The sequence below is a fragment of the Podarcis bocagei genome, assembly GCF_964188305.1.
Source record: "Podarcis bocagei genome assembly, chromosome: 9".
NCBI classification, from domain to species: Eukaryota; Metazoa; Chordata; class Lepidosauria; order Squamata; family Lacertidae; genus Podarcis; species Podarcis bocagei.
In genome coordinates, this window is record NC_138134.1 from 22,880,763 (window position 1) to 22,906,990 (window position 26,228).

The 26,228-nt window shown below is 42.7% G+C and overlaps 1 protein-coding gene across 1 annotated transcript in view; it reads right to left on the reverse strand.

The window, feature by feature from the left end:
• The window catches only part of TUSC3 (tumor suppressor candidate 3), a 127,654-nt gene that overhangs the window by 65,674 nt on the left and 35,752 nt on the right, over positions 1 to 26,228 (reverse strand). Inside the window, exons 2-4 of the mRNA XM_081209048.1 lie at positions 20,420 to 20,589; positions 4,144 to 4,261; positions 1,405 to 1,545 (exon numbers count right to left, since the gene is read on the reverse strand). Of these exons, the coding sequence (XP_081065174.1) occupies positions 1,405 to 1,545; positions 4,144 to 4,261; positions 20,420 to 20,589 (429 nt within the window). The remainder of the gene's footprint in view (positions 1 to 1,404; positions 1,546 to 4,143; positions 4,262 to 20,419; positions 20,590 to 26,228) is intronic.

Genomic DNA, 26,228 nt, shown 5'->3' on the forward strand with positions numbered 1-26,228 from the left:
TACATACGCTTCAGGTTACAGACTCCGCTAACCCAGAAATATTGCTTCAGGTTAAGAACTTTGCTTCAGGATGAGAACAGAAATTGTGCTCCGGCGGCGCGGCAGCAGCAGGAGGCCCCATTAGCTAAAGTGGTGCTTCAGGTTAAGAACAGTTTCAGGTTAAGTATGGACCTCTGGAACGAATTAAGTACTTAACCTGAGGTACCACTGTATAAGTAGACATACACCTAGGCATGCAGAATTTACATACTAAACAGAGTCAGCCATTCACAATTAAACTTGTATGCATCTAGTCAAGCAAAATGCCACAAGTGCAGATTAAAACTGCTTTTTCCCCATTTTTCGGTGTGTGGGTGATATCATGCTTGCTGGAGGCAGGGCTTTTTTCAGGAGGAACTCAGTTCCAGCACCTCTCAGGTGGGCACCATTGCCATTATAAGAGAACAAGGGGGGTGTTGATGGTGAGTTCCAGCACCACTTTTTCTAGAAAAATAGCACTGGGCTGGATCCAACGGGAACTGTATTCCAAATCACCCGGAGGACACCAGATTGGCTACCCCTCCTCTAAGCCTTCAGTGGCAACTACAAAACCACATTCAGATGGCAGCAAGTTTATGCTAGTCACAGCAACAGCACACAGAAGTGGAAGAGCCTGGCAAAGGGGCCTGATGCTCTAAACTCAGGAGATAACTTGAAAGAATTTCCACTGCAAAGTTCTCCTGCACTAGACCTGATGAAATGAAAGGGAACTTTTAGTGATGTTTGCACAAGATAATGTGCTGGTGAGCTGTGCCCCATTTGAGCAGTGAACCTAAAAACATCCCCCAGTTTCTTGAAAAGTCCCCTTTGCATCAACCCTAAGAAGCGGTCAGGATTTTAATTCTTTGTTAATTCTAAAGAGACTTCTAGTTTTACCTTTAGATAAATACTTTTCCTACAATGTTCTTGCCCACTATGCCTGCATGCAGTTAAATAAAGTTGTTCAGTATATTTACCAATTGTACATCTACAGCATTATTTTTTAAAAAATCAACAACTACTCAGTGTTAGACTTGGGAGTTATTACTAGCAATAAGAAATATTTCAAGTACGTGCTCACATTAATCAATTAATTGGTACAATATCATTCCTCATGTTCTGCTAGGAGACAGCCAGATTAATATTTTAGCTACCAAAGCAAGATTGAAATACATCGTTAATTTTTTCCCCTCTGGAGTTACCAAAGAGTGATAGAGTAGCACAGCTGGCACTTTTATTATTTTAATACATTTTGTAGAGGACTCTTATGGGGGGGATATCATTTGAAGGTAGTGGGGAAGAGGGAACCCCAATTCCTAAGGTCTGTTTGTCACAGAACATGAAGATAAGTGTGGATGAGTCTCTTAACTTTGTCAAGTGACTTACATGAACATCAGTTCTGTCAGCTATCCACTTAGCTAACTGCTCTGCTGCGAATCCAATTCTCTGCAGGTCAAATGTGTCAGCTCTCCTGGGCTTCCCTTTCGGAGGGAAATGCATGAACGTTGGAGCAGAGTTCATATTGAGCTATGAGAGACAACAAAGATGCCACCAAATATTAAAAAAGCAAATATTAAAAAAATCTGTCCTTTGTCAGCCTTTTGGGAAACTGTTAAAAGTATGGAAGTATATTGTATATAATGCTTAACAATGTGCCATTAAATCAAGCCACTAGGCTTCTATCAAGTCCCCATCTACTGCATGGGAACAATAAGGTCAGTACAGTACAGGTCAGCTGCACACATGTAATTTATGTATTTAAAGCCATTTACAGATCACCTTCTATTGTAAAAACAAGGCAATTTGCAAAACAGAAATTATACAATACAATATTCAACAGATGTACAAAAGTTCAGTACAGCGAATACTAAGGATCAGGTTAGTAGGAATCCCCATGTGAACAGTTAAGCTTTTAAACAGTCAGTTGAGTACCTCTCATTGCTTCTCAAGGGGGGTGGGGTTGGAACTCAAAAGATGAAATATAAAAGCTAAGTATCATCATCAGGCTAGATCTTATAAGCTAACCTGTAGACGTTTACAAAAGGAAATGCTTCCTGATCCCTCATTTTCTCTGCAGCCACTGTATCTCTTAAAAATATATTGTGTTCAGGGGTACTCCCAGAACAATGTGGGATGAAACATGGGGAAGGGCACTAAGAGAAGCGGGGAATTGCATCAAATCAGGTTTGGATCTTAAGCTAAGGAAATTCTCATAAGAAAAGTTCCTGTTGCTTCATCTTTCTCCCAGCAGCCCTTGTGCCTCATCCCACATTCTTCAAGAGAGCTTCCAAACTTCCTTAGTCATCATAAGTAACTACAGAGGGAAGGATGGAACAGGAAACTTTCCTTCCAATGACTTCCTTAAAGCTATGTCAGGATCCAAGCCATTATTTTCCACTAGCGAAAGGCAATATTGTATTTATTTATACTCTCTCTCTCTCTCTCTCTCAGAACTCAGGGATGTGGACATATAAGGTTACCCAGAAATCTGAGTGAAGAAACCTGTGAAAGCAACGAGGATGGAACAAGATTGCCTCTAATGACATACACAAGCCCAGCCATTTTCATTACCAGGGCTGTATGCTCACTACACAACTAAATTATGTTACATAAATACATTATTTAAATGTTGCAAATTCAAATTATGTACAATAATCAAGCTGGATGTTAAATAATTGGATTTATTCCAAGTACAACATATTCTCTTCCTCTGCGGAATATTTGTTGACAACCCAATATGTCATGAAACTGCAAAATATGAGACACTAGGAAATGTGGTTGGTTGTGGGTTGTTGTTTTGGGGGGTTTTTTGGTCAAATGTAATATTTCAGAAGACAGCACATAGCTTTGCTGAACTAGACTGCAACTCGCTTTGTGAACTAGCAAAAGTGAGGTCTTTTAAAAGAAGTAATCAATTTGAATGATATGCATTTTATGTGAACTCAATTACTCAGATCCATGGGGTGCGTGAGAGAGGATGGAAGAGGAGAAAGAGAGCAATCAGCAATAAGGTAAAAAGGTATCAGCAATAGGGAAGGACAAAAGCTACATATTGTGTTAGGGTGGCCATCGAAAACAGTCTCTCTGTGCCACACTCTTCTTCCCCTTTTCCCCATAACATATATATTCAATTACATCTGATGTGATGCCATCACAGTATGCATTTTCCGTCCAACAGCAGCCGATGCTGAAGAATGGGAGAACATAGGTAATGGCATCAAATCTCTGACAACTGATATACATTATGGAGAGAAGGGGGAGAAAATGACCTGGCAAGTTGCTTACAGATGGCCATGACCTACATTTTAGTATAAAACTATTAGTGTCAAAGTTTCAGGATAACTGGAAGCAGTAGCAATCTTGTTTTATAAAAATAAACTGATCTCTTAAAAAACTTTTAAACTTGTTTTCTTGTATAGCCTGGGGAGAAGTGGTAGGCTTCTGTGTGTGTATATGTGTGTGTGCATGTGCTTGTGTGTGTATGTATATATAGCACAGTAAAGTAAGAAAGCAGTTTATTTCACTTGCTTTTCAGAACACTAGCTACTTTTGTCTGTTGCACTAAAAAAAAATTCCCACTCAACCTCTGTATATTTATTTGACAGTAGCCCCATAAAACCCAATGAGGGTTACTTTTGGGCACAGTTATCTAGGTTGGGAATTCAAATCTGAGGTAGGCATAGCGAAAATTGGTCTTTCTTCCAGATTAGTTAATTGAAAACACTTCTGGCTTTGCCCACTGACCCCAAAAGATTAGCCCTGAGTGGGACAGGGGTGGGAAGGTTTGTTCATCCCTGATCTAAGCCATAGTTTCACGATCATCTGAAGTGGACTACAAAAAATGAACAATGTGTACATTTTTGTGGGCAGCAGAAGCAAACTGCTGCGGATCTCTCAGAACAGCAACATTCTTCATTTTTAGTGGCAGCTAAAGGAGTATGGTGGAATTTTCTCATCAATAACCTCAATAACAACAGCAGTCTCTCCATCATCTGTGCTTGGGCTTACCCCCTCTAAAAAAAAAGTAAAACATGTCTGAAACATACAATTAAGGCAACCAAGAGTATGAAGATATTAGAAAGATGGACACAGAGCAGCTTAGCATTCGGGAATGCACCTTCTCACCTGCTGAAAAACATCAGCGCCTTCATCATAATCTACTATAGTGAAGAAAAGTTTGTTCGAAAATGCCGAAGAGTAGCGCCATGAGTTAGCCAGCACTTGATATTCCTCATTAGCTTGCCTGTAAGAGTAAAGACAGAGAAAAACACATTCAACTACCTAATAAGTGCACCATTAATAACTGCAGTAACATCGTCCTACTTACAGCATTAGATGAACCTCACATAAAACTGTAATGTGCATTCTTTTCCACAAAATTACACTTCTTTTTAAAAACTCACAGCTAAACCTGAGAAAAGGGAAAAAACTTTACAGTATTTACAACACTCAGAACACTTTCAAGGGCTTTGCATAGGTCACTCTCAGTAATCATCATCATCCCCACATTGCAGATGAGACCCAAGGCTGAAAGACAGTGACCTTGAGCAAATCACCTCCTTTCTGTTGTTGCACCAGTGTGAAATGTGGGGGACAGTAAACTGTTGAGTCGATGGAAGAGATGAGATTTTAACTGCTCCTAACCACTATAGCAGGGCTCACACAAACCCCTCCCTAACTTGAAAAATGTGTGGAAGGAGCTGCTACCACCTTCAAAACTTCCAAAATCCAAAATAAAGAGCCAGTGGTGGTGTAGTGGTTAGTGTTGGATAGGACCTAAAGCCCTGTTTGGTCACCAAACTCACTGGGTGACCTTACAAGTTACCACAAGAAAACTGGACTGCTCAAGGAACAGAAACTATGCTGAACACCTAGGTAAACTGGATTGCAAAATTGCTTTTTCCCAAATTGTCCCCATGAGGCCATGGCTGATGTGGTGTCAGCTACCTATCACTAGCCTAGGACTGTCCCATTTTTGTTTCTGTTTTAATCTGTCTATTGCAAGTCTGCTTACATTACCTGGCAGGTAGCGTTGTGGGCAGGCATCAGGCCCTGCAGGATCTGGCCAGGGCCGGAAATCAGCACCTCCTTGGCACTGTTCAACTGCATTGCCAGCACTGGGCCCCACCTAGGAGTGGCCCTCACTGCCCAATTGGCGCTGGCAGGGGCAGGGAGCGTGGCTGCGGGAAATTTAAACTGTGGCACAGCCGGAGACCGTCCTCTCTTTCCCTTCGCCAGATCATCCACTCAGGGATGAGTTGGTTTAGGTATACATGCCTGAACAACTGACATAGGACTTTCATTTTTGCTTTTGATGCCTTCTGCTTTGTTTTTACAAACAGAATGGCTCTGTCTTGGTATTGCATTTCAAGAAGACCACACCAGTTGAATTTTCTTGTTTATCTTAATCTTGTACGTAAGGTTACCAGATTTTTTTCAATGAATCCAGGGACACTTTTCAACTTCAATGGATTTTGTATGGGGGCTGATTTGTAAATCCGGGGACTGTGTGGTAACCTTACTTGTACGCCCTAAGGACAAGTCATTTGAAATGTGGAAGCATTTGCAGTTATCTACGTGGTACCCAGTGAAGTAGTTTCACTAGCACAAGGATTTCTGCATGCAGTGGAACTTCTCCCTCTCCTCTCTCCTCGCCTTCTCTGGCTCTGCTCTGGAAAGTTGGGGAAAACTCCAGAACAATTTTTGGGAAAGGATGAGAGGGAAGGGAAGTTCTATTGTGTAGCCAAAAGTCACTGCACCAGCACATCTATTTTGAAGGATACTGCCCTTGGGCTTTGGGAAGTAGCTTATTCACAGGCTCCCAGGTTCTAGGCAAGTTTATTTGGAATTATATCCCCCAGTGTTTGGTGAGACTTACCTACCAGGCAAGAATGCTAAAGGACTACAGCCAGGCACCAACTCTATACACCAGTCTTTGACAACTTGGGTGCCTTCCACACGGGTTGGAGCTGATACAAGTTTTATCGCAAAAACGTATGGAAGGCATCAGGCTAGCAAAAGCTGGTGCATTCACTGACTTGGAAGGAAGCCATACTGAACACTGCGGGATTTACTTCCAAATAATCTTGCACAGGATCAAGCTGAATGTCACTGTATCCGTTTGGGCAAAATATTAAACAGAATATTTGGCCTTCTGGGGAAGAAAAGGGATAAGTGCTTCTTTGAAGTTACTTCAAGTTGGGAATACTAAATATTTCTCTCTCCCTTTTGGTTTGTTCTTCCTTTCCTAATCCTATAAATCCAGAACAGCTGTTTTTATAGCAGTACTTTTAAGAGTATAATCAGTGCTTTTCTTCCAAGGGGAAAAAAATGGTGCTGGCACTCACCATGAAGTTGTTACAGTAAGGGCTACATTTATAACCAGTGCATTTGTTCTAGAAAAAGGTGCCAGTACTGCATAACCCTTGGGTACCCCCCAGAAAAAAGGACTGGTATAATATCATAGGGTTAAAAGAGTATTCAAATAAAGCAAAAACCCATCCATTGGACAAAAAGACTTACTGGATTTATTTTATAGTTGGGGGTAAATTCTCTGACTCCAAGTTGATGTCATTTGATCTTAACTATTGAAGGAACTTCCTCCATGTCAGTTGACAGATTCAGATCACTGAAAGACTCCAAGAAGCCAATACGTCCATCACGATATCTAAGAAGCCACAACTTTTCATATTCTCCTGCTCAATTTTCAAGCAGTGAGATGGAACCTCTCCAAATCTGGGTGAACCATAGTTCAAAAGACCCAGATGAGGCAGTATTTGCAATGCATGTGGAGCTATTGCCATTTGCAAAATTTCTGTAAACCATGGTCATTCTGTAATCCACGGCCAAACTGACACTATCAGAATTATTCAAGACCTCTCCAATCTCAATTTTCTTAGAACACTTGGCAGAAGTGAAATTTGTAGGAAAGCAAAATGAAGACCCTCTAGTCCAAACACTGACAGTGTATCAATCTCTTATGCCTTTGATCACTGGAACCAGGTTTTAAAAAAAAGGTTAAGTCTGTATGTTCACTGGAGAAGCAAACAGAGCCAGAGTTCCCTGGTTGAAACTTGACTCAAGACACTGCAAAACATGGATGCGAAGTGTCATTTCCTCAAATGAACTTGCTGTCGACTTAGTCAGTGGACCCATTTGACTCCCTTTTCATACGCTCTGCAGTCTTCCTTCTTATTCATGAGGACTGCCGCCTAGCACTGCAAACTCTGAGACCAAGATCTGTCCTTTAATGTGATCCAAGTTGAAGCTTTGGGCAAAATGCCAAAGAGTTAAACTTGCCTCCCAAAACTCCAACAAATTCACACTATGAGTAGCCTTGTTCTTCGACCAGATGCCCATCAGACTGGCATCTTGTAGTCATTACCATTCTCACCAGATCTAAGCAATAAACTGAATTCTGGAGTCTACCCTCTTAGAGATAATCATAGCCCCACAGTCAAAAGTATCCAAAAAGGTAGTAATACCCATTGTAATGGTCTGATATGTTTTGCCCAAAACATCAGATGACTTGTCGAAACTGCAAGTCCCTGTACCATGGGCTATGTGTATCAGCAGTGCTGACCTCATAAGCAGCAATTTGCTGGCAATATTTTAAACGCACGATCTAGGCTGACTGATACCAACCCATTCTGTGTATCCAACAGAGCTTGTAGATGCTGTGCTGGCTAAAGATGACTTTTTCTTCTTTTCAATTTATTATGAAACCACATGCTGAGAGACATTCCTTGATTGAATTGGCACCTCTGACTCACTTGTCAATTGTAGTGTGACCTCAAGAGAAGATTGTCCAGAAATGGGTACACATGGTGGAGAGTACACATTGGAGAGTGCTCTTTGGCCCCATGGAGTCTTCGATGTGGGGTTCTTCGGAGTTCAATTTTATCACCCATGTTGTTTAACATCTACAAGAAACCACTGAGTGGGGCTATCTGGAGTACGTTGTCAGCAATATGCTGATGAAACCCAGCTGGACTTCCCCTTTACATCTGCAGGTGAGGCAGTGGATGGGCTGGACTGCTGTCTTGCCTTGGTAATGGACTAGATGAGAGCCAGTAAACTGGAGCTCAATCCAGATAAGACAAGAAGCACTGGGAATGGGCAGTTCCCTAGACCAGATAGATGGGAGGTTGCCTGCTACTGATGGGGTTACACTCCCACTGAAGGAGTGAGGAAACAGCTTGATGGTACTTCTGGATCCATTGCTGTCACTTGAGCTTAGGTGGCTCAGAGTGTCTTACATCCTCCAAAGCTGTACTCCTATCTAGACAGGGATAGCCTAACTTCTGTTGTCTATGCTCTGCTAAGTTGTAGGTAAGATTGCTGCAATGTGTTATACATGGAGCTGCCTCTGAAGATGGCTTGGAAACTTTAGCTGGAGCAGAATTCAGAAGACAGGTTGCTCACCAGGGTAAGAGGGTTTGAGCGTATAATGCCAATCCTGGCCCAACTGCACTGACTGCCAATTATTTTCCAGGCCCAATTCAAAGTGCTGGTTTGGACCTATAAAGCCTTAAGTGATTCAGGACCACAATACCTCCAGGACCACCACTCCCCATATGATCCTCCGATCATCACGTGAGGCCCCTCTTTGTGTACCTCCTCCACAAGAGGTCTGGAGGGTGGCAACACAAGAACAGTCCTTTTCTGCAATGGCTCCCATTTGTGCAATGCTCTCCCCAGGGAGGCTCACCTGGCACCATCATTATACACCTTTAGGCGATAGGCAAAAATGTTCCCTTTTAAACAGGCCTTTGGCTAATTAAACAATTGATGGCCTTTTAAAGTGGAAGGTGGATTGTTTTTGTTTGTTACTATGTTATGTGCTTTTATGTTGTAAACTGCCTTATGAGCCTCAGATGAATGGCAGTATAGGAAATTTAATCATCACCATCATCATAGGTACAAGACTGAGGACAAATGGCAGGAGGGATATCACACGTCTGTAACAGGCAAAGGCAGGAAATGGACTACGGGAGGGGGGAGGCATGATAAATGGACAAAGAAAAAAAGCTGTTTTTCCTGTCTTTGGGTGTGAGGGAGTGATATAACACACCATGTTCTGTGTCTGCCACCTCTGAAAACAGCTGTTTTTATAGCATTACTTTTAAGGGTATAGGAGTTGTTGTTGTTTAAAAAGAACACTTCTGTTAGATATGACTTTTATTGGTTGGTAATTTTTGTGGATTGATTTTCAAGACCAAGGTAAATTATTCTCAGTATCAGCAACCAATTATGCCTGCCAAAAAAAAGAAGAAAAAAAGAAAATTCCCCCTGATCCTAATCTGCCCAATAAGTTCTCACAAATTAAATTTGGTCTCCAACCCTATCTTTCTAATAATCTCCCCAGGTTCATGATTATCTCTGAAAAAAGCAAAAAACAAATACTTTGGCTGTTGCATCACTCGATGACTGAGCCACCATCACAAATCTAATCACCTAACACCATCTGAAGAACAATACTAGCCTAGCTTGCAATGTGCCAACTGATTAGGAAAGTGTGTATGGCAGGGGGATTAATTACTAAAAATATTGATGGGTTTATGTGCTGAGTATTTTCCTGCTACAGTTTATTTGGTTTAGAAAGACCCACTATCTGTCTGCTTTAGTGCAACTGTGTATTTGGGCCCAGAACTGGCCTTCAAGTACAATAAATGTAACCATCACTAACAGTCAGGGTTGCCTCCAGACAGTCAGTATTTTGTGGGATGGGTTCAAGCACTTGCTAGAAATGTAGGTCTGTGCAACTAAAGTGGATTAAAAACCTTAATTGCCTAGCACAAAAAACTCCACTTCTTGTTTTTTATTGACTTTTTGAGATCAGGAAAGTAACAGGGAAATGTATTTAAATGTGTAGGTTGACTTACTGCTTAATGGGAAGATGTATAAACAAAAGACAATAAAATCAGGATGGATGCTCATCATCATATAATCTCTCAACAGACAAACCAGAACAAATGTTCAAGAAAGAGCGAACATAGGCTAACCTCCTTGGGTAAGCTTTGCAGAAGCAAATCATGATAGATGATGAATCATCAGGTCACCTGGAAGAGCTCTAGATAAAAGTGTAAGAGACACCATAACTAAATAGAATTCTGAATGCCATTTTGGTAGAAAAGTGCATTTTCCCATCAGAACACAGTACTAATCATCCGGTGAAAAGAAAACCAATATTTCTAAACTGCGATCACAAGAAAACACAGCCTCCGACGCGGGGCACTCATTTGGACTAGAAGCAAACTGAAATGTTTGCTTTTGCTGTCAACTGGAGAGCCGAGAATTATTCCCTTTTTTCAAAATCCCATTTAGGGGGCAAGGTTTGAAAGCCAGGCAGCTCACTGCTACACTGAATCTGTCATTTCCTAATGAACTGGTGCTGCATCTTCATTCACAGCCTGTAGAGGGCAGTCAAGCAACATCAAATGAATCCTGCCAAGGTTTAAGTAATAACTGTAGGGCATGTCTGTGTTAAACCAACTATAATAGAAACTCTGAAGTTTTAATAGATGAATAAAATGATCACATCACATCACATCACTCCAACTTGATCATTTTCTTTAACTTGTTTAGCTATACTTACACTTGGGTAATATATCCTAGCCAGTCTTTCAGGTTGCTTTATTAATTAACTCTGCCTAATTTAAAGTTACTGCTAATTAATTTATATTTACTATCTTTTGCAAAAGGCTTCAAACTTTTCTGGAATTTCAAGCTCATTATCTTACCGTTTCTGCAAGGGATAGTGGGTCAGATACAGTTCACTCAAAGAAAGAGGGAAATAAATTGCCAAAGACAGCTTTTATGCAGTAAAGATAACAACGAACATGTAAGTCAGCCAGAAAAGCAACAATGTTGGGGGGGGGGGAGAGACAAGATTGGTATGCTAAACTGAAATCTAGCATGTAACTCAGAAATAGTATCTAGATACCAGAATAGGAAAATAGCTATATTCATTTCTCTTAAAGTATGACTCTCCTGCTCTCCATATTAGATTTACATTTCTCCTTCACTGTACAGTGATACCTTGGCTCAGGCTCCTGAACGATCAAAAACCAGAAGTGATTGTTCCAGTTTTCAAAAGTTCTTTCAGAAGCTGAATGTCTGACAGGGCTTCTGCAGCTTCTGATTGGCTGCAGGAGCTTCCTGCAGCCAATCAGAAGCCACGCTTTCGAAGTCGACCGTTTCGGAAGTCGAACGGACTTCCGGAGCGGATTCCGAGGTACAACTGTATACCCAATTTTATATGAAATTTATAGAGGTTTTGTATGATGTCCTCTTTAGGGGCTGAGGGGCATGGAGATAAACAGAAGGAAAATATTTCACATTTTGGGGAAATTGAAATGTAACGGCCTGCAAGCGGGGCCTGCAAGAAGAATGCTGAAGAATTGGCTGCTCCTGTTCAGGGTTCTAGCCAGCCACGTCCCCTTCCTGAATACACCATTCCACTGCCCCCTCTCCTAGCAGCAGTCAGTCAGCATTTTGTGCCCTCTGAGCATGCTCAGCTATGACACTCACCTGGGCAATTTATCATCTCTCAACCTTAACTTGATTGGGAGAATAAAATGGACTAAGCCTACACACACTGCCCTGAACTCCTTGGAGGAAGAAGGCACAGAATATATTTCTGCCCTAAGCTGTTCACAAAGAATAGACAAAAATATTTGCCTTTTGTTTATGGGATTCACAATTTGCTAATAAAGAAGGGGCAGTAATTCAGACCTCTAAGTAGCCTCTTCTCCTAATTGCATGTAGGTAGAACTGATCCTCAGGTGACCAGGCAATGGTAGCATTCCTCCGGCCCATCCCTTTTTTAGATCACAAACAGCCATATTAGAAAAATGTGTGCAAATGGGCTAGTAAATCTTTTGCAAGGGCCAATAAATCCAGTTCTGTTATTTGCAAAGCTGGAATAACTATACTGCGTCTAAACATTTTTAAAGCTGCAATATTGTGTTATAAAGCAGCACACTCCCCAGAGGGGGTGTTATATCCCTTGGGTGGGCTCGCAAAAGACCCTGAAGGACATTAGTGGCGACAAGCACATCAGACTGCTAGGGAGGCTGCCCTACAAAAAAAAGGGGGCGGGGAAGAGGTGAATTCAATGCTTGTATTATATGATTATCATCAGTTATAAGTCCTCCTGAAGAAAGATTTGATCAGAAAGCAGAGTATAAACCTTTTCAAAAATAAGTAAGCTACAGCTACAGGTTTAGTCCAGCATTTGTTTCCTGAACTCGAAAGAAAACTGAAAAGGATTTTGAAGAGAAACAACAGTTTTATTATTTAAGTCAAAATGCCAACTGGGTTTTTTACCAGCTCCTCACTGCCACCTTGAGAGAGAGAACACAGTAGGTTATGAGACCCTCTAGACTCAGCCAAGACCTACTTCTGTCCTTCATACCACCGATTTCTTATTTCCTTAATTCCCAATTTTCTTTCCATAGATGCATTAATAAATATATGTATGTATGTATATATGGAAAGAAAATTCGGGATTAAGCAAACAGAAATATACATATATTTTGTTTTTATTTGATTCGTTGTATTCTGTGCTGCTTTCCATTCAAATGAATCCCCAATCAGCTTGCAAACAATAAATAACAACTTAATAGAACATCACAGGTTCAGCATTAGTCATATTACATAATTAACCAATCAGTGAAACAATTACAATCCGTAAAATGCTATTAACCAACCAGCAGCTAAGAAAAAGAGGAAGCTAAACATATATAATGTAAGCAAGCAGTACTGCAAGAAAGGCCCACAGCTGCACCACCTCAATCAACAGCTGGCGCCCCTAGTTGTTGTTGGTCTTGGTGTGTGTGTGTGTGTGTGTGTGTTGCAAAACCCAAATTTAGATAGCAAAGGCAAACATTTCAGTGGGAAGGAATTAAAAGTACATGTGCGTGAGAGTATGAGTGTGAAGAGCAAAATAGTTGGCAAAGGCCAAGTCATCCCTCATTTGGAATGGTGATTAAGAACATACAGTCGGCTGACAGCAGGCCCAGCAGGCATCGAGCGAGACAAGCTGTTTTCATCTTGCGCTGGGCACCGGCTTTCGAGGAGGCTCTTGCGTAAAATGGAGCCCGTCCAGTTCTCAGCACTGACTCCAGCTCCTCACACTTGCACGGCATGGTAAAGAACTAATTTCATGAAGGTGAAAATGAAAACGTCATATAATTGGAGAAGAGCTTGTGTGTGTGTGTGTGTGTGTGTGTGTGTGTGTGTGTGTGTGTATGTAGAGAACTGGGATCAAAATAAGAAGGGGGAAGTATAGACAAAAGTGGCCTCTCTTGATACAGAAGACACACAGAGATTAAGCTAGGGTCAACTGCCATGTCCCCTACTTCCTTTTCAAGTGTAAAATCTGAACAAGTGACACACGACCTCCTCCCACCATTACCCTGGATCTGAAGAGCAGACATTTCAGTGCTGGCGAGAGGCAGAATGCTCTGGTTCAGAAAATAAAGAGGAAATGCCAGCTTGCCATATGCTTTTTAATAGGTGATGCCACTACCTTCTCCTCCTGTTCTTACTTCTCCTTCATTTCACAATATTCCCAACCAGCCCAAATGTGAAAGGGAAGACCCTATCTGAACAATAAAAGGGAGGAGATGGGAACATTCTTATTTTATTTGTAAGTTTCGTTACCCACTCTTAACTACAAGGTTGCAGGGCGGATCCTGACCATTTCATATACAGTCAGAAAAACATTTAATATAGTTACAATGATAAAATCAAGCAAGTAATAATGTTCCAATCATAACAACAGATTGATAAATAAATACATTCTGTCAGTGGATGTGATGAAAACTCCTTTACTTGCTCTGTTAAGGATGTTGAACAGGCTTAAGTTGGCAGATGATGGGCCTGACCAGAAAAAAGGTACCTTCTCCAACTTTTTATAAGATCCGAATATCTGGGACCAACACAACTGTATGTGCGTGCAGTGATGGGATTCTGCACAGATAAAACAGTGCCTAACCTCAATTCAGGCAGGCCTGGAAGACATGCTGACCAAAGCAGGTTATCGGTAATGTAGTAAGAAGGAGAGCAGGAAGGGCTGAATCAAGTCCCCTGTTCTTTCACCCATATTCCCCCCCAGACAGGGGATCAGCATCCGTTGCATGAGCACCAACACAGAAGCAAACATCAATACGCATTTGGCCCCAGGTCAGAACTCCCCAATCTAGTGCCCTACAGATGCCTTTGAACCACATCTCCCATCACCATCAGCTATGTTGATTGGGGTTGATGGAAGTTGCAGTCCCATAACATCTTGAGAGCACCAGGTTAGGGAAGGTTACATAGGCACTTTTAAAATTTGGAATAATTTATCCCAGCAAAAGTGGGAGGGTGGCATCATCAGGCTGAAATCCCAAGCACTCCTACACCTCAGAGTAAGTTAAACAGAACACAGTGAGACTTACTTCAAAGTACACAGGCATGTTGTTGTTGTTGTTTAGTCGTTTAGTCGTGTCCGACTCTTCGTGACCCCCTGGACCAGAGCATGCCAGGCACTCCTGTCTTCCACTGCCTCCTGCAGTTTGGTCAGACTCATGTTTGTAGCTTCGAGAACACCGTCCAACCATCTCGTCCTGTGTCGTCCCCTTCTTCTTGTGCCCTCAATCTTTCCCAACATCAGGGTCTTTTCCCGGGAACACAGGCATAGGATTGCATTTTAAGTGTATTTTCCCCCTTCCTGGCAGTATCGAAACACTGGATCAAAACACTACAAGCAGCACTAGAAAAATCCATGGAGGCTCGCTTCTCAAACTCACTTTCAGTCTAGTAGCTTCCCATCATGCTTCCATAGTCTTCATGACACACATAATTATAGGATTCTTCCCACAATCACACTGACTGTTCCTTGCAAATTCTGCTTCCTGCAAACCCCAAACAAAAGGTCCACAGTGGGAAACTTTAGGCATAAGATTTACAATCAAAGGGGATGTGATCCTGCTTCTGGTGCTGAAGCACATGGTTACAGGATTTGACAGTAGTGGAATCAGTGGACATAATGCAGTCATACAGATGATGGAAAGAAATTTGATTGCTTGCGGTCTGGCGGCGCTCCAATAGAAGAAATGGCAGAAAGACGGAGAACTGGAATTTAACAAGGCAATGTTTTTTTAACGGTAGGAGTGGCACACTAATTTGTATCCTCTTTCCACTCTTGCCATTTATTTTCACAATGTCCGGCCAATATTTTATTTCTTTTAGGTGAAGGATGCAGTGCACCCAGCTAAGTATTCTAAGAAGTAATATTACCACAATTCTCCTGGAAGCTTCTAAATTGTTTAAGTTTTTTAAGTTGTATTTTAATCAACTTGTTTTTATTATTGGTTGTTAGCCGCCCCGAGCCCGGTCTTGGCTGGGGAGGGCGGGGTATAAATAAAATTTATTATTATTATTATTATTATTATTATTATTATTATTATTATTATTATTATTATTATTATTATTAAATTTGCTTCCAGTGCTATCAAGAGAGTGAAACATCAACCTTTATAACTGGTCATAGAATCAAAGAATTGTATAGTTAGAAGGGATCCTGAGGATCATCGAGTCCAATCCCCTGCAATGCGGGGATATGTAGCTGTTCCATACAGGGTTCAAACCTGCAACCTTGGTGTTATCAGTTATTAGCTCTAACTAACCATTTAAGCTCTTACTTGATACATTGAGCCTTATATAGGTGCTGCAATGCTCCTGGTGAGCAACAGGCAAGCCCAGGCTTCTTTGCAGGACTGTGGCAGGAACAGTTCCATGCATCAAATGGGAATGCAATCCAACCTGTTCCCAAATATGTGAATGAATGGGAAAACCACTGCATGCATGAACGGTGCTTCGTGTACACTGGAATACAGTGGTACCTCGGGTTACATACGCTTCGGGTTACATACGCTTCAAGTTACAGACTCCGCTAACCCGGAAATATTACCTCGGTTTAAGAAGTTTGCTTCAGGATGAGAACAGAAATCGTGCTCTGGCGGCGCGGTGGCAGCAGGAGGTCCCATTAGCTAAAGTGGTGCTTCAGGTTAAGAACAGTTTCAGGTTAAGAATGGACTTCCGGAACGAATTAAGTACTTAACCCGAGGTACCACTGTAAAGGTCAAGTTTGCACACAACATGTTAATTCCTTTTCACACTTCCTCTTACAATAGCTTTGCATGATCAATAGCCTCAAGTGATACATCTAGTCATGGATTATACCTAGGGGAACTAGAATGAGCTCACTACTGGCAACTGTGTTTTTATTTTCTTTTATGCTAATGAGAAATTTGAAAAGGTTCTTGCATTAACATGCAGAAAGAAGGAAGGCTGTTTCAGGGTAATGAGAAGAATATGGGAACCTCCAGACTTTGTGCTGAGCCTAAAAAAGTTTTTTTTTAATGCATTTATTTTATTGCATTTATATCACACCTTTTCCTCCAAGAAGCTCAATGTGGCGCACCTGGTTCTCCCCCTCATTTCATCCCTACAACAACTGAGAAGCAGTCACTGGCTGAGAGTCATGGCTGAGCGTAGATTTGAATACTTGGTCTAATAAGACACCCTAATAACATCAACATCATCCTGATTCTGAAAGAAGCCGTATCACTTGCTGTCATTGGAACCATTTGAAAATTAAATATTCTCCCCCTCTTGTCCATCTCAGATGAAGGGTAGGCAAATCCTCAGATTTTGCAATGAGCCTGTGCTGCTGCTTCCCACTCCATCAGTTCAGACCTAGGGGAGGAGAGCTAGGGCTTGTCTTTGTGGCTGAGTTGGGCTTCAGGGCATTTGGAAAGCCTGCCAAGATCAGTGTGTTGTCATAAGGAAGACTTAACAATCTTCTTACAGTGATGCATAGGAGGAATTTGGCAAAATATCAGCTCCAAGAGGTCTAAGGAAGCAGCTGAATTGCCACACAAAAAGGGTCAGAGAATGAAGAACTTGTTCAGATCCTATAAAGTGCAGAAGATGCAACATATAAAAGAGTGACTAAAAACTAGACTCACTTTATTTGACATGTTTTTGAGAGGTACCTTGTTTTTTGATGATCATACTTCCACACAGTTGTACAGGAAGTAACTAAATTCACTGAGCAAATCTGATAATTTCACTTAGTTTCCTTACATTACAGAAAAAGTAATTTCCATGGAGCTAATCATTAGCTTTGAGATGATCAACTGAGATTTAATGATAAGGGACAGACCTAACAAATGCTCTGACTTCCTCCATTAATTCAGACTTCTAAAACATGGTAGGCAGAATCATGACCCAATGACCAACTTCCTGACTTCTTGACAAGTGATGAGAAAAGCAATACTCAAATGGTATCCTGTAGCATTTTGTAGTCAGCCATGAATGGATGTATACTAACAAATCTCTGCAAAAAACAAATGCACTAAAATAGTGCTCCGTAACTGGAGTATGTTCAGCAAATTAGCTGGGCCAACTTAATTTGCATAATTTATTCTCCTTGTGCTAATCCCAAGAAGGGACATGGATCAATGAGAAGAATTGAAGCCTTGGTCCTCCAACCATTCAGCTGTCACTCCAGCTGTATTCATGCATTCAAAAGAATGTGTGGGAGGGGCATAAACTCTGTAGGAGGAGTGGAGGCGCAAGAATCAGGCCCAATCGCAGTCTTCTGACCTCCATCCATGTTGGAGAAACCTCCCATCAGATCTGGACAGTTTGAAGGAGGCTTCTAACCTTGAGCTGTCAGGGTAGCTGATCACAATCTAAGCACGCTCAACTGAATGTGCTTACAACCCCCTTCAGACATTCCAGTTTCAAAATGAGAAGAGACATGGAGCACGCCTGATGTGTGCAGGAACATTGAGGATGGGGGAAGCATGCACACCCGTTCCCCTCACACACATTTTTTTCCCTTTTTTGGAACACATGGCAAAGATTTTGACTTCTGAAGATTCCCACATGCACTACCCACACGCAAGATTTGTCTTCACAGCCATACTGCCTCAAAACTCTCAGAAGGAAAAAATGAAAATGAGAATCTCAACACACTGAACACTCATACAACCCAATGGTATGACCACATACCTCAATTTCCTAAAAAGAGCTGCACATCACATCCTTTCCACTAAAACAATAGCACACTGCTACATATTTCAGCCCCAAATATATCATGTGTCTTGCTGGCAAAGGTATTCTGGGCAACCTTGGAAGGAAAACTTTTAAAACTATTTCCATATGTTGAAGGGAATTATGAACTTTTCACAACTTAGTGCATCCTCAGTATCTGAAATACCTAAAAGCCCAAGGATGAACTACACAGAAAAACAACAACAACCGCCCACTGATATTTCTTATGCATTGATCAAATATGACTGTTTCAGAGCAGTTCCATGCAGGAAGTTAATATTGCATGCTTATTAAAAAAAAATGTTTTGCTAAAAAAGTACAGAGATTCCAAGAGGAAAAATTCATATGAGAAATACTATATTAATATGTGGTGTACAATTACTTTGAAAACAACTTCTTGTCTAAGAGAGCTATACAAAAGAGTAGCTTCAGTCAGTGATGCATTCAGCAGTATCTAACTAAGCATTTCCGCTAGTGCAGGTACTATGGGGCATGCAGTGAACTCCCATACAACCCCTAAATTTTCTAGGGAGGGTTGGAGGGAAACCCAGAACTCAGGGAATACAGAACAGGGCGAGGAAGTTCTGTTGCACTGTCTAAAGTGCTTGTACTAGCAGAACTGTTTAGTTGAATACTGCCCATTAGGTTGCTCATAGCAAAAACTCCAAAATGCACTGAACACAGCACTCTGTATTCATCTTCTCTATTATACGTACAGCTCCTGCCTTTTAATTACTTGGTGATTGGAGTAACTTCCGTTTTATGTTATTATTTTCAGGTGCAGCGACATCAGCTTCATTTAATTCATATTGTACCCTACAGCAAAGCTAAATCTCAATTTCACATTTGTTTTAAACGTTTTGAACTAGAAGCAATGAGTTAATTGTTTCTTATTTTAGATGTCCAGCTGCATTATGCAGAAATGACTAAGCCTGCGGTCCTAATATTTACTTGGAAATGAATTTCACTGAAATTAATGGGACGTGTTCAGGGTCTTTGCCATGCCAGACAGCAGGATGAACCTTAAGCCCTTTTCTCCCCCACTGCAGTAAATGGTATCCTCTTATTAAATGGCAATATTTGTACAGCATTAAATCCTAGTAACAAAAGATTTATGCACAGACCAACACAAGGGAATGTGTTACTGGCTATTTTGCATAATAATCAGAACCAAAACCATTTAAATCTGTTCCGATTGTTCCTGAACTTCAGCCCACCGAGAATAATACAGTTTCTCAGCAACAATAAGCCACATTCCAACTGCAAAGCCAATTCTATCATGCCAACCTGTCATTCTAAAAAAGAGCTGCAGTGGCCTGTTGAGAATTCACATGCTGAAAAAAAGGAGCTGATTGTGAAACCAAACAGTAACAAGGAGTCCTGGAAAGGAAATGTGTAACTTCATGGAAGAGCCACAGATGATTGACAGTTTGACAAATGTTGTAACAACTGTGATTCCTTAGTGGATGTCTTAAGAGCTTTTTCCGATGTTGCATGCATACTTGTATATTGGGCATACCTGTGGCATCCCCAAAAACATGTGTTCTTCAAAAAAAAGTTGAACTTTTGTATGTGCCATGGGGATCTGGGTTCCGTATTGATGTGTAGACAAAATATATGCAGTTAAAAGCAACAACAACGTGTTATAGGGGAAACAGCAAATATACAAAGGAATACAGGTATGCTCTCACTCAGCTATTTGCAATGTGAAAAGCAGTGCTTTATGTGCCCACGTATTTAGATTGCTTAATTGACAGGTTATTACATGGGGCTGTATCTCCCCTACAAAACAACAAGATCCAGTCTACACTACTGCAGGTTAAAATTTGCAGCTTTTAAGGAGCATCTCATTAAATAGACTTGAGCTACGTTTTCCACAGCAATCACCGAGTGCAAACAATAGAAGGAAGGCTGAAGAATGTTACGAAAAGCCCTGAAATTGTATTAAGTTGTGGCAAAGATCTCTGAAGAAACCAGTCAGTCAACTTGTGAAATAATGAATCCCTTTTTTAAGTGTTGAGTGTGTGTGTGTGTACACAAACATATGTAACCCAAAGAACCTGAAATTAAAGAGCACCCAACTGTTGCAATTTGTAAATGGAGCATAAAATGTCCTCTGAATATAGAAACTAATGAATTAACATTCAACTTGTATCTCACAGATAAACACAAACATGTGAGTTGACTACATAACAGATAAAGAACTGATAAATGTGAAAACATTGACTGAAGGCAGATGATCAAAAGAGAAGACCAAAAAGTTCTGCTTCCAAGGGTATAAACGTACCTGCAAACAGAACATTGCCTCTGCGGCTGGAGAGCTGTAAACATTACAATCACCGAATAGTTGCGAGGCGGGGCCTTCACAAATCTTCTGAATTTGTCTCCATTCATGCGGATGACTGAGCGCCTTGAACTCCATTCCATAAGTTGTTCCACCTTCTCAGCTAAAAGGTTCTGAAATCAAGAACAAGCAGAACGGTTGCTGCTGCATTTTAAAACACAGCACGTCCCAGGAGGTAGCCCCAGTTCAGATAGTCTCTGTTTAATGGACTATCAAGTTAATAGAAACTTTCTCGTCTTATAGATCTTACTGGCAAGCTGCTGGAATATCGTTGTGGGAATGCCAGGGTTGGAAAAGGATATTGTAGTAACATAGGCCTACAAAGCTTTTCTGAGCAAGTAATCTTTTCAGGCACACAGAGGCTCCCATTCACAAAAAATGTGTATTAAAAGGCTACCAAATGTGCATTAAAAAAAAATATATCTTAATGGTTGCTTTATGTGCTACATAAATGGTACATATACACTGTTAGAAACTCAGATATATAAGCTAGGCACCAAATGGTTCCTTAAACCAGGGTTACAGTCATCAAAATGGAATGTCTAGTTGCCATTTTCGGGTTAGATGGCTCAAAAGTCATATTTTCAATACAACCTTTCGGTTCCTAAAATTTGTTCTGATCGTGCAGATAAAATACCGCAGATAGAATTTTACAGGATGTGTTGTTAGTGTGTGAAAACAGGCAAGACCCAAGGTTGCCCAGGCATGCACCTCCAGATGTTGGAAATAACAGGTGCCATCCTAGCACCCGGGCATCAACCACATGCAAAATGTGCCTGGCGAATTTTGAATGCTGTGCTTACAGCGCCAATTTTGTAACATGCAAATACAGGAAAAATCAGGGACATGAAGCCCCACTACGCAACCAGGGTCAGACTCTGCCCTCTTTCAGTCAAGTATCACATCACTTTCCCGACAAACATTTAATGGTTACTGGCACAACTTGAATGCTGCAAATAAATCTCTCATTAAATAAACAAGGGCGAAACTAGATAGAAGGCAGCTGGGGTTCTGGCAGTAGGGCCAAGGCATCTTATTCCCTGCAAGCAGCAGGAATCACTGGCCTAATTTTAACAGCTCTGCAGTGCCACTACTGCAGATGGGTGGACAGCAATGTGGCAGATTACCGTATTTTTCGCACTATAGGACGCACTTTTTCCCCTCCAAAAATGAAGGGGAAATGTGTGTGCGTCCTATGGTGCGAATGCAGGCTTTTGCTGAAGCCTGGAGAGCGAGAGAGGTCCGTGCGCACCGACCCCTCTCGCTCTCCAGGCTTCAGGAAGCTATCCCAAGTCTTGCAAGCCCCGCGGTATGTCCCGCGGGCTCGCAAGGCTTGCGGGCAGCAGCCTGCACCCAAAAGCTGGGGACAGCGGGGAGGCGCAGAGCCGCCACCCCGCTATTCCCCGACCTGATCTGGAGGCTGGCGGGGGGAGAAGCAAGCCTGCTTCTCCCCCCACCATCCCCACAACCTCCAGATCAGGTCGGGGGAAAGCGGGATGGCGGCGCTCCGCCATCCCGCTTTTCCCCGACCTGATCTGGAGGCTGGGGGAGGGAGAAGCAAGCCTGCTTCTCCCCCCCACCATCCCCACAACCTCCAGATCAGGTCGGGGGAAAGCGGGATGGCGGCGCTCCGCCATCCCGCTTTTCCCCGACCTGATCTGGAGGCTGGGGGAGGGAGAAGCAAGCCCCACAACCTCCAGATCAGGTCGGGGAAAAGCGGGATGGCGGCGCTCCGCCATCCCGCTTTTCCCCGACCTGATCTGGAGGCTGGGGGAGGGAGAAGCAAGCCTGCTTCTCCCCCCCACCATCCCCACAACCTCCAGATCAGGTCGGGGGAAAGCGGGATGGCGGCGCTCCGCCATCCCGCTTTTCCCCGACCTGATCTGGAGGCTGGGGGAGGGAGAAGCAAGCCTGCTTCTCCCCCCCACCATCCCCACAACCTCCAGATCAGGTCGGGGGAAAGCGGGATGGCGGCGCTCCGCCATCCCGCTTTTCCCCGACCTGATCTGGAGGCTGGGGGAGGGAGAAGCAAGCCTGCTTCTCCCCCCCACCAGCCCCACAACCTCCAGGCTTCAGGAGAGCCTCACCGCCAGCCCCACAAGCTCGGGGGACAGCGGGAGAGGCGCAGCGCGCCATCCCGCTGTCTCCCGACATGGTTTGGAGGCTGGCGGAAGGCTTCCTCCTCCCCCAGCCCCGCAAGTTCCCAGAGCGATGCCAAAGTTGCGCGCAGCTTCCGCATGGCTCTGGGTCCCGTTCTGGGGGAGGGGGAAGCTTGGGCTTCCCCGCCCCAGCCCCGCGCCTGGCGGGGGGGGGGGATAAATTTTTTTTTGCCTCTATTTCCCCCCCCCCCAAAATCTAGGTGCGTCCTATGGACCGGTGCGTCCAATAGTCCGAAAAATACGGTACATCCCAGGAGGAATCAGGTGACTGAAAGAACCAATAAGGTCCCACGGGGACTGTAAAGCCGACAATGCTGGCCTAGCTCCACAATATGCATAACTTGTCCCTTGGGAGCAGACTGAGCTGCTTCACCATCTGCCCAACTACTACCCACTACTTTGAGTGCTCAGCCTCTGGAACCCTTCACAGGCTTCCAGGCCAGCAATGCGGACAAGAGACAAGCTTTGGAACTGGAACTGTGGACCAAGACCACAAATCATGATTGGCAACTGTCAAATTAAAAAAGGGAAATGTCACAACAGATATGCAATAATGACCTTGTGATCATAATGTAGCAATTAACAAAAGAAAATTCCACAAATTTCAGGACTAAGGAAGTTATCCCTTCAGCTGTCCAATAATAATTGAAACTGCTGAGTAGAAGCATTATGTTAGATCCTTATCATTCCTTATCAAAACTAGACTCTGAAATGATAGGCTATTGCTTACCACCAGACTCTAAGAAGTGCTTCCCCTCTCTATGGCTTCAGATAGCCCCGAACCCAAGTCTCGCAGCACTGGTATAGGCTTCTTGTGGGTGAATGGGGAGTGGGCAGAAAAAGGGTCAAATGTATTTTTTCCTTACCAAACTGCTGCAGGACTTTCCCTCACTGGAGGGCTACTGACCCTAAACTTGATGGGCTGAGAGAATGCAGTTCTGGAGAAGAAAAGGCATCCCCCAACTCAAATTCTCTGCTTCCAGGATACTTACTACAAGTTTTTAGGGGCTTAAGCAGGTTAATTCCCTTCCCATTTTCCTGTGGGTGTGTTTTCAACTCACATATTAACACTGTGCCTCACGGTTCCCAGCCATAGTTTTGATTGTAACACATACACAGTTTGCATGACTTCTGATTTCACTAAACTCTTTCTCTTTATATGCTTAACTGCCATAAACAATCTGAAAGCTCACAGGTCCCTTCCATTCAGTTCTGTTTTTTTTTAAAAAAAATAAATGTTAGAGTTATTTTCTTTTAATTCACAAATATATGCCCTTCTGCATACCTACAATGTCCCCCGAATACAGTGGTACCTCAGGTTACATACGCTTCAGGTTACATACACTTCAGGTTACAGACTCCACTAACCCAGAAACAGTACCTCAGGTTAAGAACTTTGCTTCAGGATGAGAACAGAAATTGTGCAGCGGCAGCAGGAGGCCCCATTAGCTAAAGTGGTGCTTCAGGTTAAGAACAGTTTCAGGTTAAGAATGGACCTCCGGAACGAATTAAGTACTTAACCCAAGGTACCACTGTATGTAGAATCCACTACCCTAATTTTGAAGGAACAAGTTTCATTTCCAAACTGATCCGCACTCAGCCATCTGAGTACACTCTTATAGGGAATTATTCTAATTTCAGTAACAGCCACGTAATAGCACCACCATTTTTTCTTAAAACTTAGATTCACAATTAAGTTTTAGTAAGAGGCTGAGAGGAAGAGATTTTCTGAAGGCAGAAGATGAGTTTGATAGTAACACACAAGGCACATTACCCAATCTTTCTCCCATCCAGAGTGAGGAACAATTGACCTCTGCCATTCACAGGTGACAAATTGAGGGTAGATATTTCAGGAGCGGGCGGCTTGCAATTGCATCAGGGAGTCCTTATGGTTTTTTCCTTGCACTTTTCCTTCTCCCCCTCCCCCTATTTTAAAGCACCTATTAGAGGCACTACCTCCATTCTTCCTTCCTAGACTGACCATGGGAAGGAAGAACAGCTGGCGGTGAGCAGAGCTCTGTTGTTACTACCAAAACCACCAGCAGTTTCAAAAGGGTCTGGTTTTTTAAAAAACTTAAAAGCCCCTTCTCCTAATCATTTCATCACTCTCCTTTTGTTTCACTTCAGTAATTCAACTGAAATGCCCCCCTCCCAGACCACAACCAAGCCTCCAAAATGAAATGAGATCGGTATTGCCCTCTATTAAGCAGACAAAGCTCCTATCTGCCAGTGGATTATACTTACAGGTAGGTAGCCGTGTTGGTCTGCCATACTCAAAATAAAAAAATTCCTTCCAGTAGCACCTTAAAGACCAACTAAGTTAGTTCTTGGTATGAGCTTTCGTGTGGTATCTGAAGAAGTGTGCATGCACACGAAAGCTCATACCAAGAACTAACGTAGTTGGTCTTTAAGGTGCTACTGAGTGGATTATACTTGTGAACCAGGGAAAAGAACACTGTCAGATTACATAGTGACTGCACACACTATGCCTCTCTCTGCTGTAAGGTTGGGAGACAATACACAGATGACAATAAAGCGGCCCGTTTCTGGAAGCTTTTTGCTTTTGAATACAAAGTACTCCAGGCTAGAGAGAGAGCACTCTCAGCAAATGAGCCTATTCTATGAGGAAGAGGGAAGCGCCCAGGACAGTCAGTTAGGCCAGCCATGTCAGTTAGGCAACTGTGTTAGTTTGGCCGCAGGGCTGGGAGCCTAGTGCAGACGACTCTCCATTGCCCGCTTTTTTTGCCTAACCAATTCCAAGCTCCAAATCCAAGAAACTCAACAAGACCAACAAGGATGCAGGTAGAATACCAGCAGGGGGTGGGAGCCCAGGTTGTGGCTGCGTGCTCAGTACAATAAGCTCCTGACCCTCAAGGAACAACTCTGTCCCCTCAAGGCAGCTGAGAAAGTTAGAGGGATTGGTGAATGAAGCTTTGATAAATGGGACAGTGGTAATTTATTCCCAGGGTGCCAGTTCCTCTGCTTGAAGAAGGAAAGTATAACTCTGAGGAACAGGAAAATGGTCTTCAGGAAAACTTGGGTCTTCAGTTGTTTTTGGACTACAACTCCCATCATCCCTAGCTAGCAGGACCAGTGGTTAGGGATGATGGGAATTGTAGTCCAAAAACAACTGGAGACCCAAGGGAAACGCTGCTGTAGAAGGAACCCATTTCTTGGGAAGCAAACAACTATTCCCTCACATCAATGATACAGTGGTGCCTCGCAAGACGAAATTAATCCGTTCTGCGAGTCTCTTCGTCTAGCGGTTTGTCTTGCAAAGCAACCCTATTAGCGGATTAGCGCTATTAGCGGTTTAGCGGCTATTAAAGGCTTAGCGGCTATTAAAGGTTTAGCGGATTAGCGGCTAAAAGGCTATTAGCGGCTTAGTGGCTTAGAAAAAGGGGGGGAAGCGGGGAAAATCGGAACACTCGCAAGACGTTTCCGTCTTGCAAAGCAAGCCTATAGGGAAAATCGTCTTGTGAAGCAGCTCAAAAATGGAAAACCCTTTCGTCTAGCGGGTTTTCCGTCTTGCGAGGCATTCGTCTTGCGGGGCACCACTGTACTTCTCCAAGGAGTGGGGATCTCCTAGTAGT